The sequence below is a fragment of the Magnolia sinica genome, chromosome 8, assembly GCF_029962835.1.
Source record: "Magnolia sinica isolate HGM2019 chromosome 8, MsV1, whole genome shotgun sequence".
Classification (NCBI taxonomy): domain Eukaryota; kingdom Viridiplantae; phylum Streptophyta; class Magnoliopsida; order Magnoliales; family Magnoliaceae; genus Magnolia; species Magnolia sinica.
The window spans coordinates 1,769,335-1,786,299 of record NC_080580.1 but is presented as its reverse complement, the minus strand read 5'-3'; the positions used below and the strand labels follow the sequence as shown (position 1 = coordinate 1,786,299).

The 16,965-nt window shown below is 40.8% G+C and overlaps 1 protein-coding gene across 1 annotated transcript; it reads left to right on the top strand.

The window, feature by feature from the left end:
• The first annotated feature begins 2,633 nt into the window (after nucleotides 1-2,633).
• Nucleotides 2,634-16,433, top strand: LOC131252567 (probable LRR receptor-like serine/threonine-protein kinase At3g47570). Its single transcript, XM_058253185.1, has 3 exons — nucleotides 2,634-3,085; nucleotides 3,137-4,165; nucleotides 15,608-16,433. The coding sequence occupies exons 1-3, from the start codon at nucleotides 2,644-2,646 to the stop codon at nucleotides 16,057-16,059; spliced, it is 1,923 nt and encodes a 640-aa protein (XP_058109168.1). The 5' UTR covers nucleotides 2,634-2,643; the 3' UTR covers nucleotides 16,060-16,433.
• The last annotated feature ends 532 nt before the right edge of the window (nucleotides 16,434-16,965 follow it).

Below are 16,965 nucleotides of genomic sequence, written 5' to 3'. Positions count from 1 at the left end.
CTCAATTTCAATAGTTACTCGTCCCGATCAGGTTACATATTAAAAAGGATATTGGGCATCAACTATTTTAGTGAAATTTGATTTAAACATTTGAAGTTATTTACTCTTCAATCTGTACTGATTAGATTATTAAAAAATGGTCAAAGGTATAATTAGCAGATGTGCCTAATAATTTAGTAATTTTTTTTTTAAACATTACAATTTCCATTTAAAAATAACATTCTTTTTAAAAATGTATATTTTTGAAAACATTTTAACAAAATAACATTTTTATTTTCAAAATTTCAGAACTTTCTCACATTTTAAATTTTTTCTCAATAATTTCAAAATGCTGATTTTTTTCTTCAAAAGCATCATTTTGTTTTCTCAACTTTTCTCAAACATTGTTAAAAATTTTAAACTTTTCAATATTCTTTTTCATGTAATATTACAAATCATTTATATATTACTTTTAATTATAAAAACGGTTTTAGTTCATCGGTAATAAGTAATATTACCGAAACACTTATCAATGTAGTGTTCATTGGTAAGAAAGATTTTTGCCGACGGTTCATGTCCGTCGGAAAAGACACATACCGACAAAAATATATTTAATTGGTAATAACATTGTACTGTGTTTGTGCCGGCAATTCATGTCCGTCGGAAAAATCACTTTTATCGATGAAACTAGTTGTCGTCAGTAATAACATTGTACGGGATTTATGCCGACAATTTAAGTCCATTGGAAAAAACACTTTCACCAACGAACGTGTTCGTCGCTAATAACATTGTACCTAATTTTTTGCCAATGGTGGACGTCCGTTGGGAAAGACACCTTTACTAACGAAAATGCATTTTGTCGGTAATAACATTGTACCGGATTTGTGCCAACGATTCATGTCCGTAGGAAAAAACACTTTTACTGACAAAACTATTTGTCATCAATAGAAACATTGTATGGGATTTATGTCAATGGTTTATATTTGTTGGGAAAAACACTTCAACCGACGAAGATAGATTTCGTTGGTACTTGCATCGTACCAGATTTTTTCCGACGGTTGATGTCCGTCGGGAAAAACACTTTTACCTACGAAAATGAAATTTCGTTGGTAAAAGTAAATTAAAAAATTTTTTTTTTTTTAAAAATAAAAATAACCATTACCAACGAAAATTTACGTTGACAAAAGTTTACTTTTGCCTACGAAATTACAATTTTCGTTGGTAAAAGTAGACTTTCACCTGTGCAAGGGACATTTAATCTATCCATCATTTGAGCCTGCTCATGTTAGACGTTCCAAAACTCAAGTGGACCACACCATAGGGGTGTGAATGGCTATATAAACACCTACCCTGAAAACCTTCTTGGGACCCGTTTGTGATGTTTATATCCTATCTAATCTGCTCATAATGTGAGTCTCAAAAAGATGAAGTAACCTGGCTAGAAACTGTGGCCTCGGGAAGGTGGGCCATACAATGCCCATTTGTACGCACGTGTATGGGTCCACACGGTTTCTCTTTCGGGCCTATTAGCGTGTGCAACATTGTGTATAAAATTTTGACCCGACCATATTTTCACACTCAGGCCCGGATATCAGCTGGCCCAAATGCCAGACAGAATGGGTGTGATGTGACAAATATTAAAGTGGCCCCAAGGACGGCTGAATGCGTGTGATGTGACAAATATTAAAGTGGCCCCAATGAGGGCTTTGTTGTGTGGGTACATGTAATGCACGTGTATGGGTCCACACGGTTTCTCTTTGGAAGCAGCGTGATACATGAAAAGAAAACACTAACCGATTGCATCACCCTACTCAGAATCCTTGATAGTTGAACGGCCGTGGAAAGTAAGTCTACGGAAGTCACCGGGACACGGGCTTGGGTTGTCAGTATCTAATCCGCTCCCCATGAGAATGCTTCATCGTACACAGAAAACTCTGCTGTGCTCACCGGAAATTTATGTGGTTTATTGGCACCGTCCATCCATTTTTCTAGCTCATTTTAGTGGTTGAGCCTAAAATTGAAGGATATCCAGAACTCAAATAGATCACACCACATGAAGCAGTAATAAAGTAATAATGATTTTCACCGTTGAAACCTTCCTAGGCCCACTGTAATGTTTATTTGTCATCTAACTTGTTCATGAGATCACATAGATATGGATGAAGGGAAAACATCCACGCCGTCCATCCATTTTGAAAACTCATTTTAGGAAATTATTCCAAAAAATGAAGTGGATACAAATCTCGGGTGGATCATAATGTAGGAGAAAGTTGTAACTGGCCACTAAAAACTTACCTTAGGCGACGAAAGTTTTGGATCAAGATTATATTTGTGTGGTCTCTTCATCCGGGTTTTTGTGACCTTATCTACAGGGGCAAATAAGCATTCTAGTAGCCCACATGAAGTTTTCAATGGTGGGGATTCAGTCACTACTGTTTCGTGTAGTATGGTCCACCTAAGATTTGGATCTAGTTCATTTTTGGAATCATGCCTCAAAATGGCTTTCAAAGTGGATGGACGGTGTGGATGTAAGGCAGATACATCACAGTGGGCCCCAATGGTGGAGATCTACACAATTCTTTCCATCCCATCCCAAGTGAAAACAGAAATGAAAAGAAGGGTATAGAATTCATCCCATACGGAAAGAACTTGACCCAATTGACTATGGATCATAACAATTTCACAGGTACCATTCCTGTTAGTATGGGAAGACTTCATAGGCTGCAAATGTTAGACTTGTCAAGTAACAGATTTTCTGGGCAAATTCCGACATCCATCGGCAATTTCACTGAACTGAATGAACTTTACTTGCAAGAAAACAGCCTATTGGGAAACATACCTCCTAGTCTTGGAAATTGCCAAAAACTAATAGCTTTGAACCTTTCTCAAAATAACCTTAACGGTACAATCCCCAAACAGCTCCTTAGCCTGTCGTCTCTGTCAATTTCTCTCAACTTAGCTAGAAACTTTTTGATCGGGTCCCTACCCATGGAAGTGGGTGGCTTGAAAAATATTGGGGAACTTGATGTTTCAGAGAACAAATTGTCCGGCGAAATTCCTGGAACGCTAGGCAGTTGCCAGAGCTTGGAACGCCTGTACATGGAAGGCAATGCCTCGCTAGGCGGTTGCCAGAGCTTGGAACGCCTGTACATGGAAGGTAATGCCTTTCAAGGGACCATTCCCCAGTCATTGAACACCATGAGAGGCCTTGGAGATTTGGATTTCTCGCGAAATAACTTGAGTGGGCTAATTCCAAAATATCTAGAGAATTTTACTTCTTTACAGAAACTAAATCTTTCTTTCAATGATTTTGAGGGCCAAGTGCCTGTCCAAGGGGTGTTTGAAAATGCAAGTGGGATTTCTGTCATAGGGAACAGTAAACTCTGTGGAGGTATCCCAAAACTAGGCCTACCCAAATGCCTTGTTCTGAGATCCAAATCACGAAGGTTTTTAAACCTGAAAGTAATCATACCAGTCATCGTTGTTGCTGTGTGTTTGATTTTATTATTGTTGTGTTTCGCCCTTCTTCGGAGAAGAAAATCAAGACAGAAGCATTTGCACACTTCCTCCTCAGAAGACCGGTACAAGAACTTCTCTTATGCGGAGCTTCTCAAAGCAACTGATGGGTTCTCTTCACACAATTTGATTGGCGTAGGAAGTTATGGTTCTGTTTATAAAGGATACTTTGTTTCAGATGGCCAAATTGTTGCAGTGAAAGTACTCAATCTTCAACGACAAGGAGCTTCTAGGAGCTTCCTTGCAGAATGTGAGGCATTGAGAAATGTTAGGCATCGGAATCTCATCAAGGTCTTAGCATCCTGCTCAAGCATCGATTTTAAAGGCAATGATTTCAAAGCGCTAGTTTTGCAGTACATGCCCAATGGAAGTTTGGAGGAGTGGCTGCATCCCAAAACCGATAAGGAAGATCTACCGAGGAGTTTGAACCTTACTCAGAGGCTAAACATAGCCATTGATGTGGCTTATGCTCTGGATTTTCATCACCATTGCCAAACACCCATTTCTCACTGTGATCTCAAGCCAAGTAACATTCTTCTAGACAATGACATGGTGACCCATGTGAGTGATTTTGGCATCACAAGGTTCCTTTCCATGGCTGTTGATGATAACTCCACAAATAAAACCAACTCCATTTCAGTGAAGGGATCCATTGGGTATGTTGCTCCAGGTAAAAACTCCATCCTTTTTTCTTTTATTCATACTCTCTTCTTCTTCTTTTTTTCCTTTTTCTTTTTTTCTTTTTTCCTTCTTGTTGTATTGTTTCGAAAATTCTAGATAATTTTCAATAGAAAGAAAAAGATCTAACAATAGAAATAACTAGAAAGTGAAAAAATGAAAAAGAAAAATTACCACATGAGGGTTAGGATCAATGTGTGGACAACCCCATTGGTGATAAATACTTCTTATACTACATTTTTGGTAACACAATATTATTATAATTCCCTCCATCAATTTACAATGACTAACCAAATTTTCCATGAAACTTTTTTTTTCCTTTTGTTTGATGGTTGATTTATTTAAGAGAATGTTTAAAATGCTCCTAGTTGTGGAATGGTATGATTTATTTGAGAGAGATTCGTCCAACTAGCTGCATGTGCAAATCGCATCAAAATATCAAAAAATTGCCTGATCTTTATAAAATGCCACCTTTTATATTTACAAAAATAAAATATTTGAATTGTAGAGTGTGGTATGGGTGGCAATGTTTCTACGGCGGGTGACGTGTACAGCTATGGAATTCTTTTATTGGAGATGTTCATGGGAAAAAGGCCCACGTAAGACATGTTTAAGGACGGTTTAAACCTTCATGAATTTGTCAAGATGGCTTTGCCAGATCAAGTGCTGGAGATAGCAGACCCGCGACTCTTGGAGGAACAAAAAGAAGAACAAGAGAAAGATCAAGAAATAGAGGAAGAATTAGCATTCAATCATACCAGAAATCGGGAAGTCAAAAGAGGCAAGTGTCTTGGGGTGCTTGGTTTCTTTGTTTGGTATTGGAGTTGCATGTTCTGTTGAATCCCCCGGAGAACGGATGCTGATGAAAGACGTAGTCAATAAAATGCATGTGGTAAGGGACATGTTTCTTGGAGCTGGGATCTATAGGGAGGGACGAAACAAGAGCCTTCGCTGATGTGGGGCCCATTCGTCTTACATCAATGTGGCTGTCATCAGCTCATGTCCACTAGCAATTTGCATATATCGATAAAATTGGATGGCTGAAAACCACTTTAGAGCATGTAATTGTTACTGATGTGGACATTGCAATTGGGGACTTTCATGGTAGTTGTCTTGGACCATGGTCATGTCTGGGAGCCGTCTACGTACAAGTATTATGGAAGTTTCCGCTTCTCTTTTTCTTCTTTTTTTCCCTTTTTCTTTGGTTATGTAACAACTGTTAACATATTGTGTTGCATGTTAACTTCATGTACGTTTTTTGTTCCTCTTCTCATGAGCCCAGATCCATTACAAACGTTTGTAGTTTAAGCTTAAAAGACAAAGGGTTATGAAAAGATGCATACACGCATCTTTGTTGCTGTGTTAATAAGATTTTCTTTCTTTAAAAAATGCCTACACGCACTTCCTCTCTGTTAAGCAGTGCATTTGAGACTGTTAAGGTCGTTGCTTATAAAGGATGCTTTGTTCATGATGGTCTAATTGTGCAGTAAAAGTTCTCAATCCTCAACGAAAATGAGCTTCCTTATAAAACGCAAGGCATTGGAAAATGTCAGGAATCAGTATCACATGAAGATCTTAGCATCTTTATCGAGCATCGATCTTAAGAACAATGACTTCAAAGTGCACTACTTTGCAGGTACATGCCGAATGGAAGTTTAGAGGAGCGGCCTGTACTCACCCCACATCTGGGACCAAGACCGGCCCATTGACAGCTCTATACTCACCCTACATCTGGGCTTTTAGTTACTGAGACTCGTTTGATCTTTGGAATTAAGGTCAGGTTAAGGGGATATTTTTTATAAAAAAATGTCCAATGATTTTGATGCTGGGTGCTGCTCGATGTGTGGATCCATCCTATTTTCATAGCACTAACCTCGCCAAAGCACAACCCATTTATTAAATGGGCCAAGAATTACAGAAAGATTCTCTATGGCTACGGATTTTCGATAGATACTGATTAGAGGTGGGCATCGAGTCAAGTCGGACCGGATTGGGCCCAACTCGACTTAGTCTGAAATTTTCAATGCATGACCCGAACTCGATCCGATCCGGGACCGAGTCCAAGCCCTCTAACTCGATCCGATCCGTTACACTACTAGCCTGACCTGAACAGAATCCGACTCAGTTAAGAAAATCGAGTTGAATCAGGTTAGGTACGGTTCGGATCGAATCTTCTTGACCCCTAAAAGAGTTTCAATGGTAGACGTTCAACCCCCACTGCTTTTTGCAGTGTGTCCACTTGATCTTTAGATTTGTCTTACTTTTCAAATCAAGCCTTCAGACAAGCCCGCCGAATGGATGGACAGTTTAGATATAACACATACCTCATGCTAGGACCCACAAAACTCGCTGACGTCTGGCTTGGTGCTTGGTAAAGCCGCCAATCCGCATCTGGATTCTTTTATTGGGACGAGGATTTCTGCATTGGGATGCTATGTGGGCCCATAGTGATATTTGTAAGAAATTCACACCGTCCATCAGTTGTGAGAGCTCATTTTAGAACATGATACCAAAAAATTGGTGGATCTAAAGCTCGAGTGTGCCAGACGAGAGGGAAAACTGATGAAGGTGGTCATTGAATTTACATTGTTTCCCCTCGTAAGGGCCACTTGAGGTTTGGATACAATTCATTTTTGGTCGCATGTCTTAAAATGAGCTCCCAAAACGGATGGACGGTGTGGATTTATCACAAACATCACGGTGGGACCCACCCAACATCCCACGCAAGAACTTAGGCTTTCACTTGAAATCCGTGTCCGTCAAAGAGCTCGTGGGTCGATGCGGCAGGCTCGTAGCCTGAGCTCTGGGCTCGACACCTGCGCTAAAACAATGATGGTGACTCATCTCCTCACACTTGGAACTTGTGTACAGCTATCCAGACCGTCTAAATTGTGTATCCCATTAGATGGAGCGTATATATAAAATCACAGTGATTTGGTAATTCTAAACATGCAGTTAATGGCTATTGAGGGACCGGAATCGTCTACAACACCTGCGTGTAAAACACCCTAGTTTTGTGGGGTCTATTGTGTTGTACGAAGGATACAAACAACGATGGACCCAGACACAAATCTATGGTCGGCGTGCCGTCTCCATTGTTTCCTGTGGTGTGACCCAACACAGTTATGGATCTTGCTGATTTTTGTCCTCATGGCCGAGCATTGAGAAATGCACCCGATGGACGGATCAGATGTCACACAGACAATATGGTGGCCCACAGAGCTTTGTTATCGCCTCTGCTCGGGTAAACCAGGACGAAGAGGACTCTGGTACACCACGAAGTGGACAGTTAAAAGTAAAACAGTGTGGTGGAAATTCGAAGGGAAAAGATAGATGGTTAATATTATCTTTCCTACAATTTTTAGACTATGAGCCATCTACCGTTGCTTTAGCGATTCGGACGGTCTGGATTGCTATACAACTATGCCATGGTACGGTTGAAGTGAATTTTGAACAATTTTTAAATGGTGCAAAACTCACACAGGTCTATTCCCGAGTTCCACTCCTTCCCACGGAGCACCTGTGCTGAGCAGGGGTGAAAATACAAATTGGCTACTCTCCTGCCACCAGCCAATGGTTGGTAGTCAGTGCTCTGTGGACCCCACCATGATGTATTTATTTCATCCATGCCGTTCATCTATTTTTCTATATCATTTTATGGTATTAAACAAAAAGTGAGGTATATCCTAATCTCAAGTGGACAATATTACAAGAAATAATGTTGAATAAACATTGTGCGGATCGAATAGAATCGGATCGGATCGAATTCCAGATCGGATCGGTCAAGAATTCCGGTCAGAATCCAGCCCACACCCACTACGCCCCACATACATATACCCCCACACTTATAAGCAGGAGTGGATTTCACCTTATTCACCTTATTCTTGTGAGTCTACCACCGGGCCAAGAGTAAGGCCTAAGGACCCTATATTAATGGATCTTACCACTTGCTTATTTGGGGTTCTTTGGGGTTATGGCAGTTGAATGGGTACACCTATGCTTTACTTTGAGTGGGCCATCCTCATTAAATGCTACCAACTGAATTGCTTGATTTTCTGAATATGACCCCTCCATGTGCTGTCACATAGTGGACCATCCCTCCTTAAAGCCCCGAACTTATTACTTGATTTTTCTGAATATGTCTTGTACATATTCCGACTGGATTGTCTGGTGAACCCAGCACCACGTAGCTAGGTGATGTATCGATTCTGTGAAGCCAGTGTGATGTGTTTTATCCATACTATCTATCCAGTTTGACAGCTCATTTTGAGATCACTGGTAAAAAAATCCAAGCATCTCCAAAGCTCAAGGTGAACCCCACCATACAAAACAATCGGAACAATGACGAAGGAAAAAAACACAAATATCAGCTCCATTCAGAGCTTCTCTTAACCCCAAGAAGTTTTCACAGGTAGACGCTCAATCCCCATCGATTCAATCCCATCTTCTAAAAACTATAAACGGCCAATGTTAATTTGAAAAGGTGTGCTCCAGTAGTACTGATACCACCATAAGCTTGTGATGGTACCAGACTGATGTGGAGCCCACATGATGAATTCAGGACATCCAATCCATCCATGAGATGTGCGAGATCATGCCACACTCTAGGCATAAAATAGCCTGATGAAACACTAATGTGGAGTGCGGCACAGGGAACAAGATGGGAGAGAACGCCCACCCTTCAAGTGTACGAGGGCTCACCTGAGTTGAAACAGCCTGATTTCATACAGGCCCATGAATGGTCTGAATGCACCGAATTGCACATGCACTGCACGGGTACTACCAATTCAAATAAAGGGTAGGCATCCAGTCCCAGCTTGTACCTGAATATATCAGGTCTACCCCCACATCTTTCAGGTCTCTATATTTGAAGTTCTCCATCAGTGCGACTTTTGGGTGATATATATCCAAAATGGGGCTTGTGATTTGGACGGTCTGAATTGATAGGCATGCATTCATGAACGCAAACAACTTCCGACAGATGAACCACAGGAAATGTTGGAAAATGCATACACGCTATCGATTTTCGTACGGGGATTGAATACTGGGGAACGGATTGGCTACTCCCCTGCCACCGCCAATGGCTGGTGGTCGGTGCTCCATGGGCCTCACCATGAAGTATGTGTTTCATCCATGCCGTCCATCTATTTTTCCAAGATCATTCTATAACATGATATCAAAAATGACGTATATCCCAATCTCAAGTGGACCACATTACGAAACATTGTTAATGAGCATGAACCATTAAAAACATTTTGGGGCTATAAAAGTTTTGGATCAAGCTGATCTTTGTTTATTCTCTTCATCTGGGTCTGTATGACCTAATCAACAGATTTAATGTCAAATAAACAGTACAGTGGGCCTTAGGAGGATTTTAATGGCCGTGGATGTCCAATCACTATTGTTTTCCTAGTGCGGCTGCCCCTATCCATTCTTCTCTCTCTCACCCACCGAACAGCCACCTTCCGCCCACTGTCTGCCCACCGGCACTCTTCCCTCGCTCGCCGTGCCCGGTGCTCTCTCTCACTCCCTGGTTCTCTCTGTCTATCTAGCTGGTTTTCTCTCTAGATTATAAAAAGGCCAGAACCGTATAACTAATCGGGTTTTACCGGTCCAATTCAGGTTCGGTCCAGCTCCGGTTCCAATTTTCCACGAACGGTTCAGTTCCGCTTTCACCTCGAACCAGACCCAACCGACCCGTGTGCACCCCTGGGAAAAATGGATCATGGTAGGGCCACAGCTTTTCCAGCACGACAGCTACTTGCAAGGTCAACATGCAATCCGGGTTGATTTTCAGTTCGTACAAATGATCATTTGTACGGTGTGACCCATTCTGGATAGAGCGTGCCATAAAACTCTCTAATTGGGACGATCATAACCTTTCATTGTAGCTTGCGTGTCCACGTTCAGCCAAGCAAAAGGCCCATAATCAGTAGCTAGAGAACATAATCGGTCCATGATGGAGCCAATCAGACCGTTGATCTGATCACTCAACCATCGACCCCAGTGTATTGCGCCTATACTGGGGTCATGGATCATATAATTCCTCACACGTACAAGATCTGAGACCACCGCCACGTGGACCCACATATCTTTACCCCTGCTTCGCTATAAGTAAGGAGCAGAGCAATGGCTTGGAGAGCACACCCCAACTTACTCCGGAATGGAGCTCCCATCTGTGAGTCCAAGGCTATTTTGCTCATTTCTCCTCCACGCCACGCTCTTCTCGTGTCTGATCCAACGGTCCAGATTTGCCACAGTCTCAACCAACGAAACCGATCGGCTGTCTCTGCTCGCCTTCAAAGGCCGAATAACCAGAGATCCTCTCAACGCCATGAGCTCGTGGAACCATTCTCTTCATTTCTGCAAGTGGCGCGGAATCACGTGCAGTCTCAGGGATCAGCGCGTGACCGTCCTCAACCTAACATCCCTCGAACTGGAAGGTTCTATTCATCCCCAGGTAGGAAACCTCACCTTCCTCAACGTAATCCACCTCGGAGACAACAGCTTCCGCGGCGAAATCCCACAAGAAATAGGAAACCTCTTCCGCCTCCAGCTTCTCAATCTCAGTTACAATTCGTTGGTAGGAAAAATCCCATCCAATCTTACCTACTGTTTGGAACTCCAAGTCATCGAATTAGGCTTTAATGAGCTCGTAGGTGAGATTCCTGTCCAGCTTAGCTCTTTACCGAAGCTCCGTCGGTTGTCTCTTTATGTCAACCATCTCGTCGGAAGAATCCCACCTTCGTTTGGAAACCTTTCATCCCTCACCCGCCTTTCTCTTTCAAGAAATAACTTGGAGGGAAGCATCCCGAGCGATTTAGGCCGAATCCCAAATCTACAATTCCTCCAGATATCTCAAAACGGTCTCTCAGGCACAATCCCTACCGCAATTTACAATCTCTCTTCACTATTTCTATTATCAGTCACGTTGAATCGCCTTCACGGGACGCTTCCGCCCGATTTAGGCCTCCGTCTTCCTAATCTCCGGTTGTTTTATGTGTCGGCAAACCGATTTACCGGTCAGATTCCTGTTTCACTAGCCAATGCTTCATTGCTTCAAGAGCTCTATTTCACCAACAACGATTTTACTGGCGGAGTTCCTATGAATGTCGGGACTCTTCAATATCTTCGTATATTCACCATTGGTGGTAACCGACTTGGAACAGGGGAAGAAGATGAGTTGAAATTCATCGATTCACTTCCCAACTGTAGCTACTTGGAAAAATTTGGATTTCATAACAACAGTTTCCAAGGCTTGCTTCCCAGTTCCATAGCCAATCTGTCGACCCGACTCAATTGGCTGGCGATCGGATTCAACCACTTGTATGGAAGCATCCCTCCAGGGATTGGGAATCTCGTCAGCTTGACTCAACTGAATCTGGATCATAACAATTTCACGGGTACCATTCCTATCAGTATCGGGAAGCTTCAAAAGCTGCAATTTTTAGACTTGTCGGTGAACAGATTTTCTGGGCAAATTCCATCATCTTTTGGCAACCTCACTGAACTAAATGAGCTTTACCTGCAAGAAAACAGCCTATTCGGAAATATCCCTTCGAGTCTTGGAAATTACCAAAAACTGATAGTTTTAAACATCTCTCAAAATAATCTTAATGGTTCAATACTCAAACAGCTTGTTAGCCTTTTGTCTCTGTCGAAATCTCTCAACTTAGCTAGAAATTCAATGATTGGGTCCCTGCCCTCAGAAGTGGGTAGCTTGAAAAATCTTCAAGAACTAGATGTTTCGGATAACAAATTGTCCGGTGACATTCCTGAAACGCTAAGCAGTTGCCAGAGCTTGGAACGCTTGCACATGGAAGGTAATGCCTTTCAAGGGACCATTCCTCTGTCTTTGAACACCTTGAGAGGCCTTACAGAGTTGGATTTCTCGCGAAATAACTTGAGTGGGCGAATTCCAAAATATCTAGAGAGTTTTACTTCTTTGCAGAAACTAAATCTTTCTTTCAATGATTTGGAAGGAGAAGTGCCTATCCAAGGGGTGTTTGAAAATGTCAGTGCGATTTCAGTCATTGGAAACAATCAGCTCTGCGGTGGTATCCCAAAACTAGAACTACCCAAATGCCTTGTTCCAACATCCAAACGGCAAAGGTCTTTAAACCTCAAAGTAATCATACCAGTCATTGTTGGTGCCATGTGTTTGATTTTACTTTCGCTCTGCTTCGCTACTCTTTGTTGGAGAAGAAAATCAAGAAAGAAGCATTTGCACACTTCTTCCTCAGAAGACCGGTACACAAACATCTCATATGCAGAGCTTCTTAAAGCAACTGATGGGTTCTCTTCACACAATCTGATTGGTGTAGGAAGCTATGGTTCTGTTTATAAAGGATACTTCGTTTGGGATGGCCTAACTGTTGCAGTGAAAGTACTCAATCTTCAACAACAAGGAGCTTCTAGGAGCTTCCTCACAGAATGCGAGGCATTGAAAAATGTCAGGCATCGGAATCTCATCAAGGTCTTAGCATCCTGCTCAAGCATCGATTTTAAAGGCAATGATTTCAAAGCGCTAGTTTTGCAGTACATGCCCAATGGAAGTTTGGAGGAGTGGCTGCATCCCAAAACCGATAAGGAAGATCTACCGAGGAGTTTGAACCTTACTCAGAGGTTAAACATAGCCGTTGAAGTAGCTTATGCATTGGATTATCTTCATAACTATTGCGAAACGCCCATTTCCCACTGCGATCTCAAGCCCAGTAACATCCTTCTCGATGTTGACATGGTTGCTCATGTGAGTGACTTTGGTATAGCAAGGTTCGTTTACGAGGCTGTTGGTGATCACTTCAGAAATAAAACCAACTCCATTGCTATAAAGGGAACCATTGGTTATGTTGCTCCAGGTAACAACTCCCTCCATTTTTCTTTCATTCTTTTTCTATTGTTGTGATTCTTTTTTCAAAATTCGTAATATAATTACATATAGCTGATACCAAGATAAAGTGTGTAAGAGAGAGAAAGGTCTGAAGTTCAACCAATTGGACCACAGGGTAAGGAATCCTAGCTGATAACTTCTAACTTGAAAAGTGCATGGGACATCCAACCTGTTCAATGGATTGGCTCCACCATGAAGAGCACTTTGTGGAAAAATCTGCCCCATCCACTGATCAAGTGGACCACACTTAGGTTTTGCTAATTATCAATGGCTATTCACTATTTTCAATGGTGTGGCTCACTTGATGATTGGATACGGCTGATTTTTGCTTTAGATGATCGTAATGGTATATCCAACCTATTAGGAGGATTGGATATCACAGTCAGTTAACAAGTTAGAAATAATCTATCGGGTGGATTGTAAAGTGTACTCCAACCAATTGGACGGACCTTCTATATATATAGAGAGAGACATGCTCGCCTATGCACGCGAGCACCTTTGCACACGTGTCATAGGTGTCTAATCCAAACGGTCCATGTGATGCCGCATCCCATGAAAATTCAAGGTACGAATTTTCAGCGTGATGGATAACTCTAGTCGGCCATCGCAATGAGAGATGCAAATGAAGGGAGAAAATTATTTTCTTTTTTTATGATCCACAAAATTTTTGGATCAAAGTAAGATTATGCAAATCACATCACGTGTGTGTGTGTGTGTGTTTATGTGTGTGTGTGTGTCTATATATATATAGATGAATGCTAAACTGCACACCCTTTCATACAAACTCATGCAAAAACTTTTTGAGAACTCATCATACATGATGTGATTCCAAAATACCAACGGTCCACGTGAAGCAGCACTTCATGAAACCCCATGGTCCAGCTTTTACTTTGATCTAAAACTTTGGTGGGCCATGAAAAATGAAAACAGTTTCCTCCCTTGATTTGCATTTCTCTTTTCCATGGCCCACCAAGATTTTAGATCAAGGTGAAAATTTATTTCATTAGGATTTCATGGGATGCCGCAGCACATGGACCGTTAGGATTAGACGCCATGACACATGTGCAAAGGTGCATATGTGCATAGTTGCACAAGTGAGCATGACTACACACGCACACGAGAATTTTTATGAAAGCGTTTCATTTGCTTCTCTTCCATGGAAGTTTCATTTTCCCATAATGTATCCTAAATTTTTGCCTAATTCTTCCTCTGATGATCAATTCAACCTCGGATCAAAAAGATATATCTTGGTTATATTTCACCCATTCAACAAGTTTAATAATGAGCATAACGGCCCTATTGTTCTGACGGAAAGAAGAACTCTTTCAATTTCTTATTTTACTATATATGTAGTGTGAGAGAGAGAGAAAGTGACAAGAAACGTATGACTTCCAACCTTTCATAGATGTATGACATCTACTTGTTTAATAGGTTGTCCTTATCGTGAGTATTCCCTTTTGCCAAAATTAGCAATAGCTATTAATTGATTGGACTGCACTTGTGTTTTTCTATTTATCATGGTTAGGAAAATTTTCAAATGTTGACACCTACTTCATCAGTAAATAGGGCTGATATTTGCACAGGGTAATCCTTATGGTGGATCAACCTATAAGGGTTGGATTTTGCATGCACTTGATAGGTTGAAAGTTGTTACCTGGGTGGATTATAATTAACTTGTGGTCCAACCGGTTGGACTTTCCGTGTAAAAAAAAAATTTTAATTAAAAAATCTAAAAATTCAACTAAGTTAGACAGACCCTTTCTTTTCTTTCCATTTTTGGTAATGCAATATTATAATTCCTTACGGTGAATTTGGTTTTACCAAATCGAGAATTTGGTGCAACCAGGTGCACCCTTAATGAAACTGTGATGACTAAGGGTGTATTTGGTTGCACCAAATATCATGAAATGTAATGATATTTTGCATCAGATTAGACTCATCAGTCATGAAAGTTCATGATATTTGTTGCCACCAAATACACCCTAAACCAGTTTCTACAAATTTCTTCATTTTTTGTTAATTAGTTTTTGAAAATGTCTCATACAAGTAAACAAGATATTCACTCAACTAGCTGTGTGTTAGGCCTATGGTGGTGTGCGTACAGCATCAAACCCATCCTAACACAAAAAATGAGATGCCCCAGGAATTAGATCGATCCATTATCAAATGGGCCACATTATTAAAGAAGTACAAGCGCATAGAAACCTCCAAATGCACATGGGTCCACCTAATAGTTGGATTGGTATGATTTTCAAAGGGATGACACACTGACAACACAGAGGGCCCACATATAGCTACTTGCACAAAAAGTCTAGTTTAAAACTTGCTTATGGGACTTTCCCTTAAATTAATAGGCTATACAGCCTAGACATGTTTCTTTCCTCTGCTCCTAACCATTACCAATATTTTTAAGTTGATGAAATGTTAGTATATATGCTCCGTAGAGAAAATTAAAAAATAAACTCGATCTTCATTTTTATTTGTCTTAAATGTTATAAATAGTATCTTTTGTGTTTTACAATGGTAGAAATGTCTGAATTGCAGAGTATGGTATGGGCGGCAATGTATCTACATTGGGTGACATGTACAGTTATGGAATCCTTCTATTGGAGATGTTCACGGGAAAAAGACCCACAGAAAACATGTTCAAGGATGGTTTAAGCCTTCGTGAATTTGTCAAGATGGCTTTGCCCAATCGGGTGCTGGATATTGTGGATCTGCAACTCTTAAAACAACAAAAAGAAGAACATAAACAAGAACAAGAACAAGGAATAGAAGAAGAAATAGCATTCAATCACATCAATATTCATGAAGATGAAAGAGAGAGTGTATTGGGGTGCTTGGTTTCTGTGCTTGGTATTGGAGTTGCATGTTCTGCTGAATCCCCCAGAGAACGGATGCAGATGAAAGCTGTCGTCAATCAAATGCAAGTGATCAGAGACAATTTTCTTGGGGTTGGGATGCATAGGGAAGGATGCTACAAGAGCCTTAGCTGATGTGGGGGCCATTCATCTTACTTCAATGTGGGTGTCATCAGATCATATCTACTGCAATTCACAAATCTTGCCCAAATTTAGATGGCTGAAAACTGTTGAGCATGTAATTAATATTGATGTAAAGAATGCAATTGTAGCCTTTTATTGTAGTTATGTACTTCGGTTGTGTCTGATATATTAGAAGTGAGGTAAGTGTTATATCCAAACCGTCTGTTCATTTTATGAGATCGTTCTACGCGTTGAGCCCAAAAATAAGACAGATCCAAAGATTAAGTGGACCGTACTGCATAAAGCAGTGGGGGATTGAAAGTCATTGAAACCTTCTTGATGTCAAGGACGTTTTGGATCAATCTAATATTTATTTTTTCTCTTTATCCATGTTTTTGTGACCTTATGAATAGATTGAATGAAATATATATATATATATATATATATGGCGGGCTCTACAAATATTTTAATGGTGGGAATCATTGTCCCACTCCTATTTATGATGTGGTCCACCTAGCTTTGGATATGACTCAGATTTGGGCACATGCCCTAAAATGATCTCGCCAAATGCATGAAACATGTAGATATAATAAATACATCATGATGGGCCACAGAACTTTGATCTTCTTTCCACATACATACACCAACAGCGGTAGCTGGTGACAGCAGCTAATCCTCTTCCGTTTTTCCTGTATGCCGATTGCCCGCCAAAGGCTTTAGCAGGAATTTCCTATGCTATAAAGCTAGGTGGGGGCCACAATGGTGTTGGTGTCAAATCCACCCATGGTCCAGGTACATTCCTGAAATATTATATTTTCAAGAATGCTCCTTAAGTTTAATTCAAACCTTAGATTGATAGATCAAAATTTTCTACTAATGTCTAAATATCTTGACAAATCATTTTTTTAATTACTAGTG

Coding starts and splice junctions, on each gene's coding strand:
- LOC131252567 (XM_058253185.1), top strand. CDS start 2,644: ATGGATCATAACAATTTCACAGGTACCATTCCTGTTAGTATGGGAAGA. Junction 3,086..3,136: donor GGAACGCCTGTACATGGAAG/GCAATGCCTCGC, acceptor TGTACATGGAAG/GTAATGCCTTTCAAGGGACC. Junction 4,166..15,607: donor CATTGGGTATGTTGCTCCAG/GTAAAAACTCCA, acceptor TCTGAATTGCAG/AGTATGGTATGGGCGGCAAT.